The 23717-nt window shown below is 37.4% G+C and overlaps 3 protein-coding genes across 8 annotated transcripts; 2 read left to right on the plus strand and 1 right to left on the minus strand.

Annotated features, from left to right (window-relative positions):
* The first annotated feature begins 226 nt into the window (after positions 1–226).
* On the plus strand, positions 227–10949 carry LOC131314536 (magnesium-chelatase subunit ChlD, chloroplastic). Of its 4 annotated transcripts, XM_058343243.1 has the most exons (15): positions 227–613; positions 880–1058; positions 2296–2380; positions 2456–2772; positions 3055–3178; positions 5233–5325; positions 5677–5772; positions 6747–6881; positions 7076–7276; positions 7618–7773; positions 8434–8541; positions 9195–9329; positions 10022–10183; positions 10432–10552; positions 10638–10949. In XM_058343243.1, exons 1-15 carry the CDS (start codon positions 362–364, stop codon positions 10721–10723), a joined length of 2250 nt encoding a protein of 749 aa, XP_058199226.1. In that variant the 5' UTR covers positions 227–361; the 3' UTR covers positions 10724–10949. The 4 variants fall into 4 exon arrangements, with proteins under 4 accessions (XP_058199226.1, XP_058199225.1, XP_058199227.1 ...); XM_058343242.1 differs by having other exon boundaries at positions 271–613; positions 10432–10949; XM_058343244.1 differs by lacking the exons at positions 10432–10552; positions 10638–10949 and adding an exon at positions 9468–9605 and having other exon boundaries at positions 271–613; positions 10022–10038.
* Positions 10950–12686: 1737 nt separating this feature from the next.
* On the plus strand, positions 12687–18862 carry LOC131314538 (uncharacterized). 3 transcript variants are annotated; one of them, XM_058343248.1, is made up of 10 exons: positions 12687–13049; positions 13176–13223; positions 14359–14428; positions 15047–15137; positions 15223–15284; positions 16463–16773; positions 16892–16963; positions 17072–17105; positions 17442–17573; positions 18556–18862. In XM_058343248.1, exons 2-10 carry the CDS (start codon positions 13176–13178, stop codon positions 18744–18746), a joined length of 1011 nt encoding a protein of 336 aa, XP_058199231.1. In that variant the 5' UTR covers positions 12687–13049; the 3' UTR covers positions 18747–18862. The 3 variants fall into 3 exon arrangements, with proteins under 3 accessions (XP_058199231.1, XP_058199232.1, XP_058199230.1); XM_058343247.1 differs by having other exon boundaries at positions 12689–12997; XM_058343249.1 differs by lacking the exon at positions 16892–16963 and having other exon boundaries at positions 12687–12997.
* Positions 18863–19361: 499 nt separating this feature from the next.
* LOC131314537 (trans-resveratrol di-O-methyltransferase-like) lies at positions 19362–21195 on the minus strand. The gene is made up of 2 exons (XM_058343246.1): positions 20295–21195; positions 19362–20045 (listed from the first exon to the last, which is right to left on the minus strand). The coding sequence occupies exons 1-2, from the start codon at positions 21066–21068 to the stop codon at positions 19740–19742; spliced, it is 1080 nt and encodes a 359-aa protein (XP_058199229.1). The 5' UTR covers positions 21069–21195; the 3' UTR covers positions 19362–19739.
* Between the last annotated feature and the right edge of the window lie 2522 nt (positions 21196–23717).

Genomic DNA, 23717 nt, shown 5'->3' on the forward strand with positions numbered 1-23717 from the left:
GATAATAAGTCCATATACAACTGCGTTCAGAACTGTTCGATTCATGCCATAATAGACCACAACTCCGGACATCAATTGGATCTAGATGTAGTTGTGGTCAATCGTGGCACAAAAATACTAGGTGCGCATCCAAACACAATACCTAACACAATCCTAATATACGCACGGGTCCCACCCACATTTAACACGGAGGGATTTTGTTCGGATAACTGTTCACCCAGCATCTCTCATCCTGGCACGTAATTGTGTCCGGAGTTACGGTGAGAGTTGTAGGAAAACTTTCTCAAATGGAAATGGACAAGCAACGGATAACAAATGAACAGATAAGAGAAGAGTGAGTCTCTCTCTCTCTCTCTCTCCAATGGCAGCTCCGACATGTTCCTCTCTCTCTGCCCTCAAATCCTCCACACTTCTCCCCTCCTTCAAACTCTACCCTATCCCAATCCCTTCTTCCTCTTTCAACCCCAAACGCTTCCCCAATCGGCTCCGTGTTCGCGCCACTGCAACAACCCTCGAATCCAGCAACGGCGCCGTCGTTGTAGCCCCCGAAAAGGAGGAGGAAAGCAACCCCTACGGTAGACAGTACTTCCCTTTGGCTGCCGTGGTTGGACAGGTCCCTCTCTCCTCTCCAGTTCTCTCTCTGTTATTTGTTCTACTATAATTGAGAATGCGTGGTGTTTTGTTTGCTTATTATTGTTTTCTTTCGGTGAATTCATTAATGTATAAGTCTTGGTGGTGTAAGATTGTGGTGCTATTTTTCAAAGAGCAATACTCGGTTTGGTAATATATCATACCAATGTTCTCACTATGTTTATCTGTAAAATTTGTTTGAGAGAACAATTTACCTCCAACCCTGCACTAAAATAACTCCTTTCACAGGATGCTATCAAAACGGCTCTTCTGCTTGGGGCTATTGATCGTGAGATTGGAGGTATTGCAATCTCTGGGAAGCGAGGAACAGCAAAAACAGTAATGGCACGTGGGTTGCACGCTATTCTGCCTCCTATCGAAGTAGTTGTTGGTTCAGTCGCTAACGCGGATCCAGCCTGCCCAGAGGAGTAAGGTTACCTAATTCTGCAGCTTCCATACCGCAACGCCATGCTTTTTCATTTGATCACATAGAAAATAAAATAAATGATCTATGTTTTCTGATGACATACAAACATGATTCTTCTACTAGCTGAGCGAACTGGAACATTGATTGGTTGTACTTGAATGGTTTGATATAATTGGCGATACTGATGCTGATGTGATAATGAGCAATAAATCGTATTCTACTTAAACCAATTGTTATTGTATTGATTTTTGTACATGGCATCAACTATCCCACTTAACTTTAGAGTCCACTAGCAGAGGCCTGACCTCAGAATGGTTGAATAAGGGTCCTTATGTCTAAAAGTGGTGGCATTATTCTTGGAACTCTGAAATTGTTTGGTGTGAATGTTTCCTCTTCCTTGTAGATTTATTGTAGTTCTCTTTCTATGAATTGTTTTCTTTTCTTCCACATTTTCTTTCCTAATTGATGACGAATAAGAGATGATTAATAGGATATTTATGAGGTTCCGGGCTTGTAAAATTCTACAAGTTAAAAGTTTGAGAAAATCATTTGAAATTTGAGCAAACCTAAGTGGGGGCACATGTTTAAGGGAACCATTAATGCAGAATGCCATTGAGGAATGTATGGAATCTACTCCACCATTTTTGGGCATGTGCCCTGCTAACTGTTTGCCATTGCGTCTTTTATGTAACAATCATCATGATAGCGTCTATGTTTTATTTGATTCTTATAAGCAACAAACACTTCCATTGCCAGTTTAAGAGGAATACTTGAAATATATGAGCTTTTCTTGGTAGATGAAGGGTTAGTTTTTTACTTCTTTTTTGCTTTTTTGTTCCCTCCGACTCTTGTTTAGTTGAACTATAATCAACAGATTGGTTCCCATCTTCAGATTTAGAAGTCATCTTGGTGACCCTTTCAATCTCAAGTTTCCTTTTCATAGAGTCTGAATTTAATAGTTGTTTACTTGTGATATTTTGTGCTTTGAGTTTGTTCAATACTCACCAGCACAGTGAATCCATTGAAACTGTAAACGAAACACATTCCCATGGACATCAAAAACATGAAGGGATTGACAAATGAACTAAGTTGCACCTTTCTGAACACTAACAAAAAAAGAAGAAAGGGCTGTACTTTTGTCTAACAAGCAAAAATAGTTCATGTGGATGGCCCACATAACATGGTCCAGATGGATGGGGGAGTTTAAATACTTAATGTTTGTAATGTACCCTTTGAAGATGGGAAGATGGACTGGCTGCGAAAGTGGAATATGACTTTGCTGGTAATGTCAAGACTAAGATTGTCAGATCTCCTTTTGTCCAGGTAATTCTCATGCTTGAATCCTTCACGTTCTCTTTGTTTCCTTCTTTTACTATCCAAGTCCAATTTGTGCTGCAGATTCCTCTTGGCGTCACTGAAGATAGACTAATTGGATCTGTTGATGTTGAGGAGTCTGTGAAATCTGGAACCACTGTTTTCCAGCCAGGCCTTCTTGCTGAAGCTCACAGAGGAGTGCTATATGTTGATGAGATTAATCTGTTGGATGAAGGCATTAGTAATTTGCTTCTCAATGTTTTGACTGAAGGAGTTAATATTGTGGAAAGAGAGGGGATCAGTGTTAAACATCCATGCAAGCCGCTTTTTATTGCTACTTATAACCCAGAAGAGGGTGCTGTAAGGGAACATCTACTGGATCGGGTTGCAATCAATTTGAGGTACACTTTTTTATCAGCATAAAAAAGTTATCAATTGAGGGTTCTTATATTTGCATTTTTCTTTAATAAAATTCTCATGATGTGCAATATAAGCTTTTCTTTTCCAACTCTAGAAAATTTAAGTCTGTACCCAATTACACCTTCCAGACACCTATTAATGTGTATGAACTGGCCTACTTTTGTTTTTATCAGCTATTTGTGTTTCTATTTCACAGAATATGACTTTATTGTTACTGTCAATTCCTATCCAGTTCTCCTACCAATGACATCATTCTTCTGCAGTGCAGATCTTCCAATGAGTTTTGAAGATCGTGTTGCAGCTGTGGGAATTTCAACACAGTTCCAGGAACGTAGTGAGGACGTTTTTAAAATGGTTGTTGAGGAAACAGACTATGCAAAGACTCAGGTATTTAGTTGAGAAGATATATCATTAGAGGGTGCTGAAGATTTCCATAATTCAAATGAACAAACTTAGGTTGTGACTTGATGAAAGGATGGTGTTTCTATAGGTTAGGGTTAAAGGGTAAAGGCTGCTGAAGCTAAAAGAACTATGCAGGAACTTTAGCAGCAGTATAACTATAAGGTAGGCAAATTTTGTGAAACTGTAAATGACACATCAGAAGGATAGTTTGAGGGGTCTTGTCTCACCTCTTTGTCAAAATTTGAAATCTCACCCTTCCAATGTCCATTATCTATCTTTGAAGTTTCTGTTCCATAGTTGCATGACAAATATTTGGCCCGTCTTTGAGGAACATACAGATTTGAACTGGAATTAATTTGAAGCACTGAGTAGGAGGACAATAAATCAGTGGGGCAAGCTGAGCACTTAAGTGCTATGCCACTCATGTACCTGGTTTCGAGCCTAGGGAGCCCTCCTCCCCCACGGTCAATATATATATAAAAAGAAAGGAAACTTAAAGCACTGGTCAGAAACAAATCCAGAATGGCTCTTCCAAATTTTCAAAGCTGCAGTCCCCTGAAACTATTATGTACGAAATTCAGATCTTAATGGGTTTAGTCATTTGCACTTTGAGATAAGATAACTTTAATCTATTAACACCATCGACCTTTTTTAACGCTAACGTCTATATAACATGGAAATCTTGTAAAGATTGAGACTTGATTGCTAAATTCCTTATTTAAAGCTGAAACTGTAAGTCATTGAATAGGTGGCTTCTTAGAAGATAAGTTGTTCTGGCATATCATGCTGTGTTTAGTTGATATTTGGCTATGTAAGGTGGCCAAGGGGGTGACCTGTCCATCATTCCCCCCCCCACTGGTAGACTAGTTTTCCTTAATTTTGGGATTTATTGTTGGATCGGCAAAAAGCCATATGTTAATTAGGTTTAAAACAATCAAACCGTTGTGTAACAAAATCACCTTGTTTGGTTGTCAGTTTTGATATAAAAAAGTTCTATAGGTTTGCGTATTTTTTTTGTCTTTAGTCAAAAAATTTAACATTGTAACAAATTTTTTACTATTTAAATAGAGTTACGCTATATACATCTAAAAAGTAAAAATAATTTAAATGTTGATAAACAATCACTAAGATGAAAAAAAGAAAGTTGAAATAGTCAAAAATTTTGGTGGTAAATTTTTTGAGAGGAGAACCAAACAAGTTTATGTCTTTTGTTGGTCCAATTTTCTTAATCAATACTTGTATGGCATTTTGCAATCACTTTGGTTGGTTCCCAATGAACATTGTTCTTTATGAAGCATGGATAATCTGAACATTGTTTTGAATATGCACAATATGCTTGATAGATACTCGAAATAAGTATCCTGATTTCTTCCTTTTCTGATTCTTCTGTGATATGGCAACCATGCGTTGCGTATACGGCAGGGGCCACAATGTACTTTTCAAATGATTTTAAATAGGCTTAAACTGTGAATAAGAGATTCGTCTGAAGAGTAAAATGATTTATTTTAATTGGAGAAAGAAAGCGAATATCTTGTTTTTATATCTCTGCGATTGAGCAATTCTACAAGATTTCAGATTTTTATTTGTTTAAGATTAAGGGAAATTACTTACCATAAAAAAGAAGATAATCATCCTATATTTTTGTGATGATAATAAAGTAATAAAACTAGGGAAAATGACGGCCTAGGACGTGTTTTGATAATTAATACCCGCCAAGGACATTCTGAGAACATTTGTTAATGCTGAAAATGTCCTTAACGGGTATTAATTATCAAAACACGTCCTTAGCCGTCATTTTCCCATAAAACTACTCCATTTAGAACGTATCCTTGTTATACCCATCTCCTACTTGTTTTGGTTTTCTCCTATTGCCGAATCCAGATTGTAGCCATATCCAATGTACGTATCCATGCTTCATACTTTGTTATTCATATTTCCCCTCAATTTTCTGTTCATGTCTTATTGGTGTGTTTTTATATAAGATGAACTCAGTTCTTTGGTTAGTTTAGTGACTTGTTTCCATTTCTTTATGCCTATAGATAATTTTGGCCAGAGAGTATTTGAAGGACGTTACTATCAGCAGAGACCAATTGAAGTATCTCGTTTTGGAGGCACTTCGAGGTGGTTGCCAGGTTCTTATTATGGAACCCTTCCTTTGTTTCCATTAACAGTTTATATGGTTTCTATATCTAGTTTTATTTACATTAAGAAAAAATGATACTGCATTTTTTACTTCATAGACACAAGTGTGGTGGTCCCCACACAAGTATTTGTGTGGAGCCCACCACACTTGTGTCTATGGAGTATAAAATGCAGTGTCAGTAGCATATTACTTGTCATTAAAGCGAACAAAAGTTAGGTTTTTGTCACCATTGCAAGAGGTTGGCCATATGCCTTCACTGATGACAGAAGAGAATACTTTTGACAATACTTCTAAAATATTCTGCACTTGTTTGATTTCCGTATACATGTGATCATTACAGGGACACAGAGCTGAGCTATATGCTGCTCGTGTTGCCAAATGTTTGGCAGCATTTGAAGGGCGGGAGAAAGTCTATGTGGATGACCTGAAGAAAGCAGTTAAGTTTCTCTTTATAGATCTTCAAATAAATTTTGTTGTGATATAATTTAGGTAAATGATATTGGCACTCCAAATATTGATGCAGGCACTCCAAAACCAGTGTAATTCCAAAACCACTTTCCTTTGTTTTTTGGAGTGCCTCCATCAATTTTTGGAGTGCCAATATCATTTTCCATTATTTAGTACCTCCTTTTTGTGATATTGTCCAACACTTGTTTCGAACTACTTCTATAGTCCTACGTGCTGTGAATAATGGGTTCTAATGCTCAGCCTTTCCAACTTTTAGCCAATGGGCAACTAAACAAAGAGAAGGGATTTATTTTTCAATGCTTTCTAAATTATATTATTCCTTTTTCTCAAAGAGAAGAGTTTTATGTTGTAAATTTGGTCACATTTGCTGAAAGTTTCAACTTGGGAATTGTGAGACGATTATGCATCCTGAATGTGGGGACCTAACTTATCATTCCAAAGAATAGAATTTCTAAAACACTTTCTTTCTTTTTGAAACTGCATACATTTATCATCCCAATTCTATTATAACAACAGCTGGACTTGTACCAAACAATAATTTCTTGTGTGGTCTCGTAGAGATCATAAATTGAAGCAAGATGAAATGGACAGCAATGCCATTTGGCTGACATGATGCTAAGTTTGAAGCTCAACCTCAGATTAATCTTTGGTCAGCTGTGAATTTATAGATGAAAATTTAAAGCGAATTTTTTTTATTAACCTTTAGTTGGAATGCAGTGAGTTTGTAACAGAATAAGCTTGAGATCAACGCATTATCATAACTATAGGTTTTGGCATTTGAAAAGCTAAAGGTGAATTTCTGCAGCATCTTTGATAGTAAGTCAACCATTGACATTGATTCAAACAAAGTAATGTACTTTTGTCAGAGGGGTGTTTTAGTTTGAGACTTATTCTTGACAGACAAGACATAAAATTAATCTTCTGGCATTTTATTTGATACAGGTTGAACTTGTTATCCTTCCTCGTTCGATCATCAATGAAAATCCGCCCGAACAACAAAACCAGCCTCCACCTCCACCGCCTCCGCAAAATCAAGATTCTGCTGAGGAGCAAAATGAAGAAGAAGATGATCAGGAGGTTAGTTGATTTCCGAAGGCTTAACATCAATGTACAAGATGATTCAAATTGTATTTCTTTTACCAGTTAATTGGAAGAAATCAACTTCCTCTTGCCACATTCCTTGATTTCTTAGCTTACATCATTTTCTGCAAGAGAAACTTTGATGATGAATCATGTGTGTTCTTGTAATAGAAGGTTCACTTTGTGATTAGGATGAAAATGATGAAGAGAACGAGGAACAACAGGACCAAATCCCTGAGGAGTTCATCTTTGATGCTGAAGGGGGTCTGGTGGATGAGAAACTTCTGTTCTTTGCACAACAAGCACAGAAACGCCGAGGAAAGGCTGGGAGGGCAAAGAATGTTATATTTTCAGAGGATAGAGGCCGATATATAAAGCCAATGCTTCCTAAGGTATACATGTAGAGATTAAACAGGACATTCAAATACTTAGAGATAAAATAGAGGGCTAGAGAGATTGATGAATAGAGAGATACATGGTTAGTTACAGAAACTATGATGTGGACTTTCTGCCCTGTGAACTTCTTTTTTTTAATACTTGTAGAAACTCAAGAGTTAGTAGAGAAATTTGTTCTTCTTCTATGGATTCATGGTTCCACCCTTAGCCATCAATTTGTTGAACTTTTTAGTTGCTGAACAAGCACTTCGCTTTGGGAGTGTTGGAATCTAGAACTATGTTTAAAAGTTAGTTTCTGCATTTTTAAACCCTGATTAAGTTCCACAATGGTGAGCAGGGTCCTGTAAAGAGATTAGCTGTTGATGCCACTCTTAGGGCAGCTGCACCGTACCAGAAGTTACGAAGGGAGAAGGATACTCTAAAGATTAGGAAAGTGTATGTTGAGAAAACAGACATGAGAGCTAAAAGAATGGCCCGAAAAGCAGGAGCGCTGGTACCACAATGCTTCAATTCTACATATTTCGACCTGTCCTTTTGCTTTGCTTGTTTTTGTTTTCCAACCTTTCCTTTTGCTTGCCAGCCTTGTTTGCTATCTTCCTTATTATGTTGCAATTTTGTTGCGTTGGTTTCACAGCTCTATTATTCTTTTCCTCCTTTTGCCATTTTAACTCATCTTGTACGCTCTATTTTTAATTCTTTTCAATGAGAAATTTTCTAAATTGGTGCTGTGGTATTTGGTCTTAAGAACCCAAACATATCCAAAAGTGGAGACTGGAGAGAGTAGTTATTCATAATGTTATGTAAATGAATCTATCTAGCTATCTGTAAATAAAAAACTATATCGTCAATTTTTTCTTACTTCTTGAAATTTTTTTCGTAAAAATAAAGTGGAGTGCATTTCTTACAAAATTTTACCAAAATCTTGAGCCAGCTTTTTGTTGGTGGTTGATTTCAGCCTAGAATGTCCAGTTTAACTTGGGTTGACCATGGATGCTGTTAGAGCTTGTCCCACATTGGTTAAATATAACCTCCAAACTTAGTGTATGAGCCTGAGCGGCCTCTCCACTCATTGCCAATTGGTTTTAAGTTGGATGCTATAACAGAGGCCTCTGGATCCAACTTATCACATTACTGGGAATTTTGTCCATCTCAGGTAATATTTGTTGTTGATGCTAGTGGAAGCATGGCATTGAATCGTATGCAGAATGCAAAAGGCGCGGCACTTAAATTACTGGCTGAAAGTTACACAAGCAGAGATCAGGTGCATAAACGACATTTGATGTTGTGACTATGTGAAGCTGCTTTAAGTACCGCTTGTATATGTGGTTACTATGTAATCTTCAAATATAAAATTTGAAGTTGTACGCATTACTTTACTTCCATGCTTTTCAGTTTTCTGCCAAATTCAATATGTTTTACACATTTCTGTTCAATCAAATCTTTATACCATAGATAACATGCACACGAGATCATACATGAGGTTATTGAGTGAGAAAACAATTGCCCTTAAGAGGCGCAGTTTCCGTGCCTGTTTAGTCACAGATGGCGTCAAAGCGAAATCTTATTATTTGAAATAGTCAAAATATGCAAGTGATTCTTGATGATACGAAGGTGACCTGGCATACAATCTCTCCTTAATGCAAAGATCTTGTGGATGAAGTTTCAGTGCCATCGATTTTTTTTTTCCTTTCTCTTGTTCCCCTTCTACTACATTTTACTGAGTTGTGGCCTTCATTTCTTTTAAAGCTTATATCAACGTCTCAAGTTTTTTCCCACAAAAAATAAATAAAGGTTTCCCAAATTTTCCTCATATGAGTATCATTTCTTAAACAACTGTGAGGTTACATTTGTAATAATTGTCATAGTTTTCCCTGTATCCCCAATCTGACTACTTTTACTCGTGACCTAAAATAGGTTTCAATCATTCCTTTTCGTGGAGATTCTGCGGAAGTTCTGTTGCCTCCTTCCAGATCAATTTCTATGGCAAGAAAACGCCTTGAGAGACTTCCCTGCGGAGGAGGTTCTCCACTAGCTCATGGTCTAACCACGGTAACAAAGCTACTCTAAATCTAGCATTGTGGCTAATAAGCCAGGGCTTATCAGTTACCCGAACATTTGAGACGTTTGGTCTATGCATTTACTAATCGGTTGTCTAATCAAATTATTTGATCCACCTGTTTTGTGAAGATATGTACCTTCTGCCTCAGCTACATGGAAGTACATACCCAACCAAGCGGCCAAATAAATCATATTGCCTCTGTGAATCAGTCTTGGAAGTACATGGGCCAGTAAAATAAGGGCAAATGGGCAATATCATTTGCTTTGGTCAGTCGCATGAAACCCCCACAACTATCTGTTGATATCACTTAAACAGTTAATCCCCGTCAACTACGAAACGTTATCTATTACCCTCAACTAAGTAAAAATGTTTAATCAAAATGCCTTAACGGTGAAAGTGATTCAATTTTCAGGTTGTGGTGGTCCAAAATATGGTTTAAAAGTTGAGGTAGACTAAGTGATATTAAGTGATAATTGTGAGGTGCCCCTGTAATTTTCCATATTTGCTTTGAGCTTTTGGCATGCATTACATTTTCCTCTCCTCAAATGTCTTGGATTTCTATCTGAACTATTCCCATCTGTGTCAACTTTTAGTTCGTAGGAACCCAAACCTGAAGTTTATAACTCTTAAGTTTGCTTTTATAGGCATTGACTAACTTTTCTGTCAACCTAAATCTCCTTAGGCTGTCCGAGTTGGGCTAAATGCGGAGAAGAGTGGTGATGTTGGACGAATAATGATCGTTGCAATAACTGACGGTAGAGCTAACATATCTCTGAAAAGATCAACTGATCCTGAAGCTGCTGCTGCTTCTGATGCACCTAGACCTTCTACCCAAGAATTGAAGGTAAATTTATTCCGAAACAAAAACATAGAATAAAATGGACACTACTAGCTCACATTTTCAAACAAAGGAAATTGATTGAGCTTTCAATTGTGAACTCAATCTAGACTTTCAATGGATTTGTTTAAGAATTCATTTGGAATAAACGTGTAGAAAACACTTGGGACTTAAAGACTCGGTTTAGTTTAGTTTAGTTTAGAAAAAACTGAAGTAGTCATATTGTTAATTTCATTTGATATTTTCTTTTGAAGGACGAGATTCTTGAAGTTGCGGGTAAAATCTACAAAGCAGGGATGTCTCTCCTCGTCATCGACACGGAAAACAAGTTTGTCTCCACCGGCTTTGCCAAAGAGATTGCGAGAATCGCTCAAGGTTTGATCGTTGGAAAGGCCATCTCTTATGCTATCTCAAGTTTTCCCCTCTTAACTGGTTTTCATTTCGATATTTGTTTTTCCAGGAAAATATTACTATTTGCCAAATGCTTCGGATGCTGTTATATCAGCTACAACGAGGGAAGCTTTATCAGCTTTGAAGAGCTCTTGATTTTACATTTTGATAGCAAGATTGTGTGTTAGTAATGTCTCATACTATTTAGGCCAAGGATATGAGAGAGAAAATACGGGGCGAAATTTGTGGGGAGTGTCCATTCTATAGTGTGTTCTTTTCTTGTTTTAGGTTTCGTTTTTGTTTGCGTTTGATTGTATGATATGATGTAGCTTCAGCTTTGCGGCAGCCAGCAAATAAAACTAGAGGGCTAGATTCCATTGTCCTTTTTGCTTTCATGGACTTCTGTTGTGGTTTGTTGTAGTAATTGGGAAGGTTGATTGCAATTAGGAAGACTATTATCCATCAAAGAAAATAATTGGACCATCTACTTCTTGGGTTCATTTCAATGATCGAAATTGTTATTTAGCTTCAATCATGTTAATTGACTTAACAACTTTACGGCTTCAGTCTGTCAAAATAACCGGCGTTTTATCTTGAATATTTCAAAAAACATTTGAGTAAGACTCATTATTTTTTACTTTTTCGATTCGTCTTGATGAGATGAATCAATAATTTCCAAAAGTTAGGTGCAAAACTAACAAACACAAAAAAAAAAATTGAATAAAGACAAAACAAAATAAGGATAAAAAATCTTAGCGGAACTTAGCCTAAATAGGCTATCTATTCTAATCTATTTTCTAATATATAAAGGGGAAGCATACTTCGGTGTGGATTTCAAAATAAGGCTGGCTCACATTTTCTCTCTCCAAATTGCCACAAACAAAATAAAGATTTTATTTTTGAAGTAACCTCCGCAAATAAAATAACCAAGCACAGTACCCACGTTTCGACGTGCAGTTACAACTTACACTGCATACTAGCAAATTTCGAAAATCCATTGTTGCCAAAAGCTTTAAACATCTGTCTATTCAGTAAAGTCCAAGAGATTGATAATCAATGCTTCACACAAAATCCAACTAAGCACTGAGAATACTTTTGGAATTCCCTTTTGTCATTTCTCTTTTGGTATACGTTTTAATTAGTACTTCAATACTTTTATGGTATTTTACCATTTGCCCTCTCTCTTAATCCCTCCTTTCCTCTGCCTTTTGGGCCGAAATGGGAAATCCCACCAAATTGAAAACTGAGGTTGTGTTAAACAAAAAAGGATGCAGCTTTGGTTAAAACAGAGGCTGTGATGATAAAAAAAAATAAAAATACCATCGTTTTGATAACCATTTTAACCTTTAAATTTTTGGGTTTGATAAAAAAATCGGTCTTTTAGTATAAAAAAATTATTGTTTTGCTTATAGCCTTATTTTATTAGAATTTGTCTTGCACACGCACTCGGCCTCTAGAAGTCGAATTCTGATAAAATATGCACAATCCGGATAAAAATATGCACAACAAGTGGTCAAAAGTTATTGACGTGCTTTATAGCCTTATTTTATCTGAATTTGCCTACGTGTGTGCCTCGGCCTCTATAATGTTAAATTCACCATTATAAAAAAAAACTAGAAGCCAGGCACAAGCGATGCTCATGCAAGTCGAAATTTGCATGTTTTTTAAAATTTTGATCAAACAAACAATAAGCGGCGAGCATTATTGGACTTGTACACGCATCGCGCATGCCCGGGCCTCTAGTTTTTAGTATGCTAGGGAAAGATTGGATTTATTCCTCATAGATTAGTTGAGGTACACGGAAGTTATTCCGGAAATCTAGATGTATCAACAAAAAATAAAATAAAAAATTTACGGGTACATACTTGAAAAAAAAGGCAAAAAACTAAAATAAATTACGGGTACTTATTTTTAAATTAAATCTGATGTATTATGAGAATGATTTTCGTAAAACAAAAAATAAATACTTAAAAAATAAAAACAGTACATTTAAGATTACGAACCTTAGATGACAGTCTACTTTATAGGGATCCCTGGTTTTGCTTAAATCGAAAATAAGAACATATCTGCAAAAAATACTACTACTACTGTACTAGTAGCACGATAGAGATTCATTGTTCTAGATCCAACGGCTGAAATCGGGAGATGCATACGGTGTCGGTGTGCACGTAAGTTCCACCATAACTTTTTTATCCGCTTGGAGTAGTAATTCAAAAGCGCTTACGTCGTTCATCAGTCGAGAACTTCTCAGGGTTTCAAATTCCAACATTTTTCTCCCGCCATTGCTCGTTTCTCAGATTCTTGAAATCAAGTTCCTTTCACCCATTTCTGACCTTCGGAAGGTGCATCCAGAGGTCGTTTCAAAACTACGGGTTTTTTCCTACGGTTTTCTTCGCTTTTTTCTGCGGTTCTTCATCACTGCTTGCTCAGGTAAGGACCCCACTTCTTTTCGAAATTAGGGTTTCCAAGATTCGATCTGGAGGTAAAAATCCCATTGCATTTCACCGATGGGGGTTTCTGATTTTCAATCTTTCTTCTTCTTTTTTTGAGTTTCTTTTATGCTGAATTTCGTCTCCAAAGTAATTCCTTTTCTGATTTTTGGTCGCAGATGGAGGCACTTTACTCAAAGCTTTACGATAAGTACACTAAGATCAAGGTTTCTATCTCTCTCTCTCTCTCTCTCTCTCTCTCACACACACACACACACACACATGCAGACGATATGTATATGCATGTATAGTTTTACGGAGGGATGGATTTGGGGTCCCAAGTTCAGGAGTGCAGACTTTTACTGTAATTTGTAGGTACCATCTCTTGTGATTTCATCTGTAGTGGTATAATATGAGGGGTCTTGAAAGGTTTGGGGGTGCGGATGAAACTAAGGGCGGAGTTAGTGCTAATTGCTAAATCATAAATTGTGAGAGCAGTATTGGAGTCAAAAGGGTTTAGAATAAGTGTGAAGATATTGAGTTTAGATTCGTAGTAGTGGAAACTAGCAAAGAATCAGCCAAGATTCAAAATTTATGAGGTGTAAGAGTGAACATTTTGTCCATTTACGTGTGATTATTGACAACAATGACAAGGAGGGAGAGATTCCGGAGATTGTAACCCATAGAATCAAAGTAGGTTGGCGTAAGTGTAAGGGTGCTTCTGGCGTATTATGCGAGCTACGGATATGTATAAACTTGGAAGGAATTTTTTATAGAAGTATGAGGTCAGCATACTAGACGCTAAAATGTTGGATGTGTAAAAAGTCGATATGAATTTTGCAAATGTAATGGATTATGTAACCCTTGACCAAGCAGAAATGGCAGCACCCAAATTGATTTGGACTGGGCTTAGCTTGATTTGGTCTCCCCCCTTAGGCTCCCCTCGGATCCATCAAAGTTTCTAAAACGCGGTATTGGGATCAGTGATATGGTCATTTATCAGCCGATATTGGACTGTACACCTATATAAATAACCATATTAGAGGTCCAAAATGTGATTACGTATTTTATCGGTTTATAATTATATGGTCGACATTTGGAACCTGGATCCATTACTATTAATGTGCTTATGCACGATTCTTTGCTTCTCTCTGTATCCTCTGTTTGTTTGGCCTTAGTTACTAGAAAGAAGTTTATGTGCAATACAATGGATATATTTGGCAGGAAGAGGAAAATTTATGCTATGCCATTAGCAATTTTGTTGATAGATGCAATGCCCCATTTCGTACCTAATTTGTTACAGTATTATTTAATTTTGGGTAAACTAAATCGCACTATCATGCTCTTTTCTTTTCTTTTCAGACTCAAAAAGAGTCTGAAATGGACAAGCTCAACCATGACCAGGAAGTCAAATTTATGAAGTACGTCACTGGTAAGCATTTCTTCATCCTATGCTTGCGTTCTTCTTTATGCATCTCCAAGTGCTCATTTGTCCAAGAAAACCTCCGCATGCTTTTCTTACATTCCCTCCGTACCATTTTGTTTGTTTTGTACGGGGAATTCAACTTTTTAGGCAGACATGCAATTAATGCCTGTGTCCTTAGAAAATTTAATTAGATACACAAAATTGTCAATGATTCCCTACTTTTAAAACTACTTTTCAAGGAGAAGAAGAGTTAGAAAAAAGAAGAGGTAGTGAGCAGTTAGGGTAAAAGAAGTAGGAGCATTAATCAACCCCTCCACCAAATATGTATTTATATCACTGTGCCAAGAACATGATAATTACCAGACCCGGGTTAACCCTTGAAAAGAAATAGCAACAAAATAACAAAACTAGCCCTTTAAGTCTTTAACAAGCTGCAATAAGGTGGTGTACAGTCATTAGTCCAGATTTGACCGCATATAAATACGAACTAGTTGGGTTTGGTTTTTAATGAAACATAGAGACAATCTTATTATTGAAGTTCTCTGTTGAGACGTGCCAAGAAATGAGAAGGAAATGTAAGCATCTAAGTGGTTAATACTGTATTTTCTTTATTTGTTGCTTCAGCTGCAGATGAATTGATAGAACACTTAAGAAATGAGAATAGGAGGTTGCATGAACAAACCAATAACTTGAGAAGCGAAGCTGCTTCAATCAGGTAAGAATGTCTGAAATGGCATTGACTCAGTTTCAAATAGATCCATGATGACTTAAATGGACAACATGCATGAATTTGGCTGCAGATCTAGCACGGATGAGCAGAAAGCTGAGTATCAAAAGCTTTTAAAGGAAGAGAAACAGAAGAGTAAGAGTACATGATAAAATGTTGCATTTTGACTCTTATATTAGCTCTTTGTCTGAAATTTTATTTTTGACAGCATTAACATCCATGAGTTTATTGGCTTGGTTTAGGCTTGAGCACCCTTGGTTGTTGCAATATGAATTTTTGTATCTGAATCCCTAGATTAGCTAGTATTTGTGGTTTTGAATGGTTGGTCTTTGCCTAGCAGTCAATTTCATGCGTATATGTAGCTTTCTCATTGCTTATAAGAAAGAAAAAGAAATCAGTTACCACTTAAGATAGTGGATACTTGTTAAGATATCATATTTCCTTGAACTTGTGAAATATACGGTGCTTTTGTGAAAGAAAAACGATAAGCTATATCGTTTAATGTAGCTAGCCGCAGGATATGCTTCCATTTACAGAGCCTTGATGATCCCTAGCGCATATATATATTTTTAAATTTGGAGCTCTTGATGATGCAGAATGTGGTATTGCAGGTTGATAGCAAAATTGTTGTCTCATTTCTGCACCCAACAAAATCAGTTTTTTGTTTGAGGTTCTTGTGGAACTTAATTTCCATTGTAGTTTTGTTACTGTTGTCTTTGTTTAGAATGAATTAGCAAATAATGAGTTCTTGAGATCAATGGAATGGCGTATCTTCTTTACCTGATGGCCATCTCACATGTTTTCTGTGCTTTGAAGTTGTTTGTGGGCCTGGCAATAAATGCCAATCACTTGTTCTAGACTATTTATTTCTTCTCCAGAGTGCAGAAATACTTGCACATCTCTTATGTTGGAATTGGCCAAGGAAAACCCATAGGACTCCTTTATGTTGCACACTTTCTATTATGCTGTCTTTGATCAGGAGTTGGAATAATGGTTGTACAACATCCTACACTTGCATGCGTGCACTATAACGTCTCTGTTGACCATTCCTTAATTCCTTAGACTCGAGGATGCAGCTGGGATGAATAAAGTCAATAGCGAATATCACAAATTCCTTCTAAAACGATACAGGAGAGCAAACCATGAAGCCAACGTAACTCTGTTACCTGGCAAATTTCATGGGCACCATAACTCAGTGGTTGAAATAAGTAACTCTGATGGGTGAAGTATGAATTAGTGACATGACTCTCATATGTTGCTTTGCTGAATCTTTAGACTCCATCTCTCAGTAAAGTGGCTCATATCTACCGCAGATAACCAGCTTTCAGAAGAAATTGAGCGGCTTCGGTACCTCCAACGCGAGGGACTTTGTTGCAGTGCAAGGGAAGGCAACATCGAAAATGGACAACTGAATATGTCTGCAAGGTTGCAAGTTGGATCAGGAATACTTAATGGCTCAGATGTGAATGTCACAAGAAAACGCCGCAGGCATTATGGGACTTCTGCCGATATTACAGTTGCTCCTTATTCCGGTGATCAACTTGAGCATGCTCCTGGAAGGGAATCAGCAAGTGATTTATCCAAGAAAACTCTGTCTGGTGGAACTGATTCTGTAGTTGATCAGGTATGTGCGTATAATTTCGCACATTCAGTCGTCAGTCGTCACCTACCGGTTCTTTTTTCCTCAACTTTTTCTCCCATCTCTTTTCTGACGATTGTAATGTATATTATCTTATATCTAGCCTGAGTGTGAATCAGCAAGTGATTTATCCAAGAAAACTCTGTCCGGTGGAACTGATTCTGTAGTTGATCCGGTATGTGATAATTTCACACATTCAGTCGTCTCCTACCGGTTATTTTTTCCTCAACCTTTTCTCCCATCTCTTTTCTGACAATTGTAGTGTATATTATCTTATATCTAGGCTGAGTGTTGTAGAAGGAAGATCAACCTTTCAGGTATGTATTCAGGAATACTCCTTCTCTCCCTAATTGTTAGTCCATCTTTCCATTTTGGGATATCCCAAATTAATAGTCCTTTTCTTAAGAAACTGTGTAATGTTTAGTTCTCCAAAACTGTCCTCTATAATGTGTGAGGGATAGGAATGTATCAAAAGTTTGAATAAAGGGAGAATGATGGAAGTACGTCGTTTAGGTTTAATTCGGATGCAATCATTACATATTGGAACTTGGAAAAGGGACCAGTTTTAAAGGACGGAGGGAGTATCGTTTTTCTATTGTCCTACTGGGCACTATAGTCCCATCTTTAATATTTTCTTCAACTAAATTGTTTAGGTGGTGAATCAAATGGTACTGACCCTACCAACTGCATGTTTCACGATCTTATTGAGTTCTTGGTTAGCATGAAATTATCTACTATTCCGCGGAATGATGGTAGAAGCATCTCAGCAGTTCATCAGTCAAGCGGTAATTCTTGACTCTGGGTTTCTGTAACTAAGTTGTATTTAATGACTGTTAATCTTCCTTTTACTTCTCTCTTCTTCTTTGGCATGTTGATACTTGTCTTTGTTGACATGTTGATAATTCATCATTCCTTAAGCTGTTGCGTTTGTTGTTACATTCTAGTGTACGTTTCATATATCCTGTTGTGGAGTAGAAATGATGTTTTTTGGGTTGTAAGTTACAAGGCATTCGGTACAATGCATATACTGCTGGGAGCTGGCAATTTCATTTGTGTTGTAAGGTATGTTAATGTGGTGTCGTTGATGATTCTATGTAAAACATGAGGTTTTTGTTCGTAGTTCCACCATAAACTTGAATAATAAATGTGCTGAGTGAGTGTCCAACTAAAAACTTCGGATACAGCTTACACCTTTAAGTGCTGAGTGTCCAGCACTAGTTCTTTATACATTTCAAAAAGTCCATGTAACACAACTTAAGGAATAATTGTTCTCAGTTCCAGACTGGTGGCTTGGGATTTATATGCAGGCAATCTGAACATGGAATTTGGTTGTAATTATTGAATTGCGAGTTGCGACCCGTCTCTCTTATAGTCTAGAAGAATCAACTTTGTCATAGGTTCTTATGTTAGCAGTGGTTATCATTTTTGTAATTAGTTTTTCACTTTATTGTTATCATTTGTCAAAATGGAAGAGAGGTGATAGCCTTGAGATGAATGAGAACTGCAATACGTTTCTCCACATACGGTTGCAACTTTAGTAGACATGTCAATTTAGATGTCCGTCTTGCGATAACAAGCATTCCGCTTCCATTTTGGTTTTGGTTCAAACATTTTGTACAGCAGAATTTTCAGTAGAAACGACGGCCAATGGAATGTGTTTGGCGCAAGATGAGATGTGTTTACCAAATTGTTGTTCTATTTAGCATATCCAGGAGAGGTGTTTACCATTTTAATCTTACCGCGGGAAGGTTTTTGTGGTTGTTGCAGGTTACTCTTTCAGCTTGACGTTTGTAAATAGTAAGGCAGGCGAAGTGGAGTTGTTGTACCGGGTGTTGTCACTGGGTACGTTTGAGAGAGTGGCACCAGAGTGGATGAAGGAGGAAGTTCTGAGGTTCAGTACGAGGATGTGCCCCGTCTTCTTTCAAAGGGTATCCCATGTTATCAAGCGTTATCGCTAATGTACATTTGGTTTGTGTATTTTGGCATCACAACTGGAAATCAGGTCTTGTCTCTGACTATATCATTGTGCTGTTTTCTGAGGGCTTCTTAGATTATGTAATCGTGTTTTCGCAAAGGCCAAGTATCTGCGTTCTTTCATGTCTTTTGGTGTCCAGGAAATAATATACGCGGTAGGGCTACAAATGAACTGAGCTGCTCGCAACTCATGGCTCGACTCGGCTCGATTTGTTCAGTAATCAAGCCAAGCTCGAGTTTGAGTTTTAGGCTCGTTTAGTAAACGAGCAGAGCTTGAACATTATGAAGCTTGGCTCGGCTCATTTGCACTCTTGATTGGGGGCATGAGATGTGAAACCTTTAGGCTGGGTTTCGATCTTGGGTTTTGAAGGGATTTGTGGAGGGAGAAGATAAGGAAATTAGAATTTTAATGAGAAACGATAAACTTCTAGATGAAATACTTGCCGATATCCAATTGAATTGAACATTTTCATGGTCTCTCCTAACAAATGAATTTTGACAAAATGAACGGTTTTGATTACCAAATCGAGATACACAATAACCATATCTGCTGGGGTGAACAAATCGCAAAAGTTGCGAACAACTTATTTTTATTTATTCAAAAAATAACTTATTTATGACACCGGCTGCACCTATCTCGGGAGTCTGGTCTAGTCTGATGAAATGAAAACTTTATTACCTAGCGGGGCCCATCATCATTCCTTATTCTTTTTGTTACGACTCTGGAATTATATAAATTGGAGTTGGATTCTCTCATGTACTCAATTTGGATTAGACGAGACAGTTGGTATCCGAACCATCGATTGTTGTAATAAATGGTTCAAATTTGCTTCAAAACTCTTACCGATAAGAGCCTCTAAACAAATTCAAACCATCTATTATAGCAATGTATGGTGTCCACATTTGATCCGTTCCATCACGTTCAGAACTTGGACCGGAGAGAATCCATACCCATATAAGTTTTGGCAGCAAAAAACTCACGAGGGATACACCTCAATGAGGGACATTAGACCAGACGCGGGTGTCATCTTGTAGTGACTAAAGCCAGCCTGCAAGAAGATTTGTTCCCATTCTTTCTCACTCCTCTCTCTTCCACCGGGCATAACCATCATCGTTACGTCAAGAATAAGCTTTGCTTCAGCTGCGTCATGCTCATCTCCCGCCCCATCCATCACCGCGTCCATGATTATGACCTTTCCTCCATTGTCTTTGCTTGGAATAGCTTCTTTGCATCTCTTCAGTATCTTCACACAATCCTCGTCGCTCCAGTTATGCAAAATCCACTGCATGTCAATGCATTCAACTCCACCATTAAAACAGCACAATGATATATATATATATATAGTCAGAGACAAGACCTGATTTCTAGTGCTGAATCAGGTAAACCTTGTTTTTGTATTGTCTGATTATTATGCCTTCTACGTGTTTGATGATTGCCTCTACGTGTTTAATCAAGTGATTCCCAAAACTTGCTCGATTCATTTCCGATTTGAAACTAGCTGAGCAATGGAAAAAATTGGCCTACGGTCTACCTTGAGTAGAACGGCGTCAGCCGAAGGGATAGACTCGAACATGTCACCTCCAACATAGCTCAAGTTCCCACTCTCTGGCAAGTTCGTGAAAACGTGTGGGAGATCCAACACCGTGCATTTTATACGAGGGAACGCGCCCGAAATGATCCGAGCAATAGTCCCAGTGCCACCCCCTACATCGACTAATGAATTCAGCCCTTGAAAAACTTCCTTGCATTCTCCAACAACATGGTTCATCATTGTGGAGTCACTGGCCATTGCCTCACTGAAAGTACGGCTGAATTTCGGGTTTTGGTCGCAAAACTCCCACATTTCAACCCCATGAGCGGTTTCAAAAGCTGTTTTTTCACTGCCGCGGAACCAGTCTCCCAGTGACTGCCACGTAGTGACCATAACTGGATCCACCATTGCTCGAACAAATGGGGAGAAGTTTGTGATTTCGCTCTTGACAAGAAGCCTAGAAGATGGTGTGAGAACATACCCCTCTAGATCTCCTTCATTTGTGTTAACTTTTGCGGTGGCGAAAAAACCCAAGTGCACTAATAAGCGCAGAAGCCGGCGAAGAGAGTTGCTTTTTTCGGGTGGGAGGTGAAGCGACGAGACTAGTTCGGGAAGAGTTATGGGTTGCTTGTGGTTTTGAATTGCGTCTGGAATGCCTAGCTGAACTGCAGAGTTTAGGCACATGGAGTTTGCATAACTGGTTGCATGTTTGTATATATGGGATTGAGCTTGACACAACTCATTTCCTCCTAATTGGCCTCTTTGGTGATCCATCAAACACTTCGGATATTTGCTTGAATGGATTAATATTGGTTCTTGGTAGTGTTTGCCAAAAGGGAATTTTGGGGACTGAGTACCACAAGAATTGTGTAACGGTTGGACAAGGTACCAAGACTCAAGACAAGTGCTGGATTTTATCTTTATATGATTTTGTTGCGACTTTAATTACTTTCCCTGCAAGTGCATTTATTCGCTAAAACGGGACAACCGAAATAGTTGACGATTTGGTCAGCTTTAAATCTAGCTTGGGCCATAGGCTGGTGATTTGACGGTGGCTCACATTTTAAGATTCTCATTCCTTCCCGCATTTAAGGTTCTCATTCCGTCCGAACTTTATACTCCCTCCGTCCCATAATATTTGTCCGGTCCGCAAAACGGAGACGTAAAAATAATACTATTTTTGTAAGAAAAGTTGAAAAAAAATTCAACAATTTACTAGATCTCGACGAGTTCTTTTAACTTATGAAAAAAATTTAAATTTTTTCTCGAAAGAAATGCATTATTTTGTAGTTCTCGTTTCGCGGACCGGACAAATATTATGGGACGGAGGGAGTATATGGAAAGCTCATTTCCAAACTGTAGTAGAATACCTCTGGTGCAGGCCCCTTGGGCCCGCCTGTCGTAGTGTTGCGATCCGCGGCGAGGCTTTTGGACCTGCGTCAGTTAGGCTAGCTTCCACATCGGGAGTTTGGGTTTGTGTGTGTGTGTTTATAAGGTTCACTCTATCTCTCCTTAGTCAGCAATTGTCTAGGTGAGTTGATAGGTGAAGTTACCTTCTTGACCTCCATTAAAAAAAAAAAAAAACTTGTAGTAGAGTATAGGAGTAAAATATTAGAAATAGAGAGGCTGCGTCTAGTACTGTAGGGTGAACTCTTGCCCAACCTACACTTCAGAGGAGAGGTGCAAAGAAGAAAATCGGGACGCGGGGGCTCTGCTGCCCGGGGGGCGCAGCAGCCCCTACCCACTCTCTTTAAACGGCACCGTTTCTATTAAATAAAAAATTTCAACCGCCAATTTGCAATCCTAAAGAGCAGAAACGTGATTATGAGAGCTTTAGAGACAAAATTTGATTATGTCTCTTTAGAATAATATGATCAGAATAGTAAGATCTTCACACCCGTTCAAACAAATTAAAAATTGGACCACTTAATTTTTTAACCATATTTTTTAATATATAAACGGTCTAAAAAAATTATTGCTCAAATTTTCACTCCCATTGAATCTATACAAAGATCTTGTTATTCTTATCATATTATTCTAAAGGGTCGTAATTCATTTTTATCTTTATGGCTCTCATATTAAGTATATATTCTTTATTAGGATCCTATGGAGCATAAGTGTGATTATGAGAGCTTTAGAGATAAAAATAAATTATGACCCTTTAGAATAATATGACAAGAATAACAAGATCTTTGTACCGATTCAATCGGAGTGAAAATTTGAGCAATAATTTTTTTAGACCGTTTATATATTAAAAAATATGGTTAAAAAATTAAGTGGTCCAATTTTTAATTTGTTTGAACGGGTGTGAAGATCTTACTATTCTGATCATATTATTCTAAAGAGACATAATCAAATTTTGTAACGACCCGGATTTTTGACCCAATTTTTTTTAATACAAATTTATATTGTTAAATTTTTAATTCAATAATTAATTAAATTGAATAATTAAAATATATTATTATGTGTACAATTGATATTATTTACACTATTGTATAAGATATGTATTTAAACTTTAGATATACGAATTAGTGATTCATATTTATCTCTTATCTTTCCTATCTAAACCCTAAGTAGAACTCTATTCAAACTAACTCTCCACTTCTCTATCTCTCATCCTATACATAAAAGCGTCTAGATACATTCTCACCATGTACATACATGCATCCACATACATTAGAATTGAAAACCCCCCAAATGTGGCACTTGTCCCCCATCTTTTTATCATTATCAGTATCACTCTTCTTCCTCATTCCACCACTTCTACACTTATCCTCTCACCTTCTCACTACCTTATTCTCTCTCATTATACATACCCACATAAATCCGAATATTGAACACCAGTATATTATTTTACTCTCAATTATATTGTTGAGTCTAGAAAAGAGAGAGAGAGAGAGAGAGAGAGAGAGTTGTGAGTTTCGTGGATACACCGCTGCTACGGGTCCTGTTGGAGTGCCACCGGACGCTGCCTCGAGATTTCAGAACCAACATGGCGATCTACGAACACCGACAACACTTATCCGGACTTAGAATCGCGTTTGAGGTAGTTTTCCGAAAACCCAAAACCTTTATCTGCATTTTAATGGAGTTACTTAGATTTAAAGTTTATTGAAGACGATGATCTGCTGTTAAATTGTTAATTTATTTTTAGTCCTGTTTATATTAAAATTTAGTCTGGTTGTGCTGGAATGATTAGTGTTATACCCTGTGAAAATTTATGAGCGTTTAACAAATGTTTGATTGTGAAATTATTATTGATGTTGCATTGTTAATTTGTATTTGAATGGACGTTTACGTGGTTAATAAATTATTGGAGTAGATAAATATTTATGAAACATTAACAAGAATATTTTATAAGTAAAACTTTATTTAGATTGTAAACAAGAAATATTTTAGATTATATATTAGTTAATCTTTAAC

This window comes from Rhododendron vialii, chromosome 13a (genome assembly GCF_030253575.1).
Source record: "Rhododendron vialii isolate Sample 1 chromosome 13a, ASM3025357v1".
NCBI classification, from domain to species: Eukaryota; Viridiplantae; Streptophyta; class Magnoliopsida; order Ericales; family Ericaceae; genus Rhododendron; species Rhododendron vialii.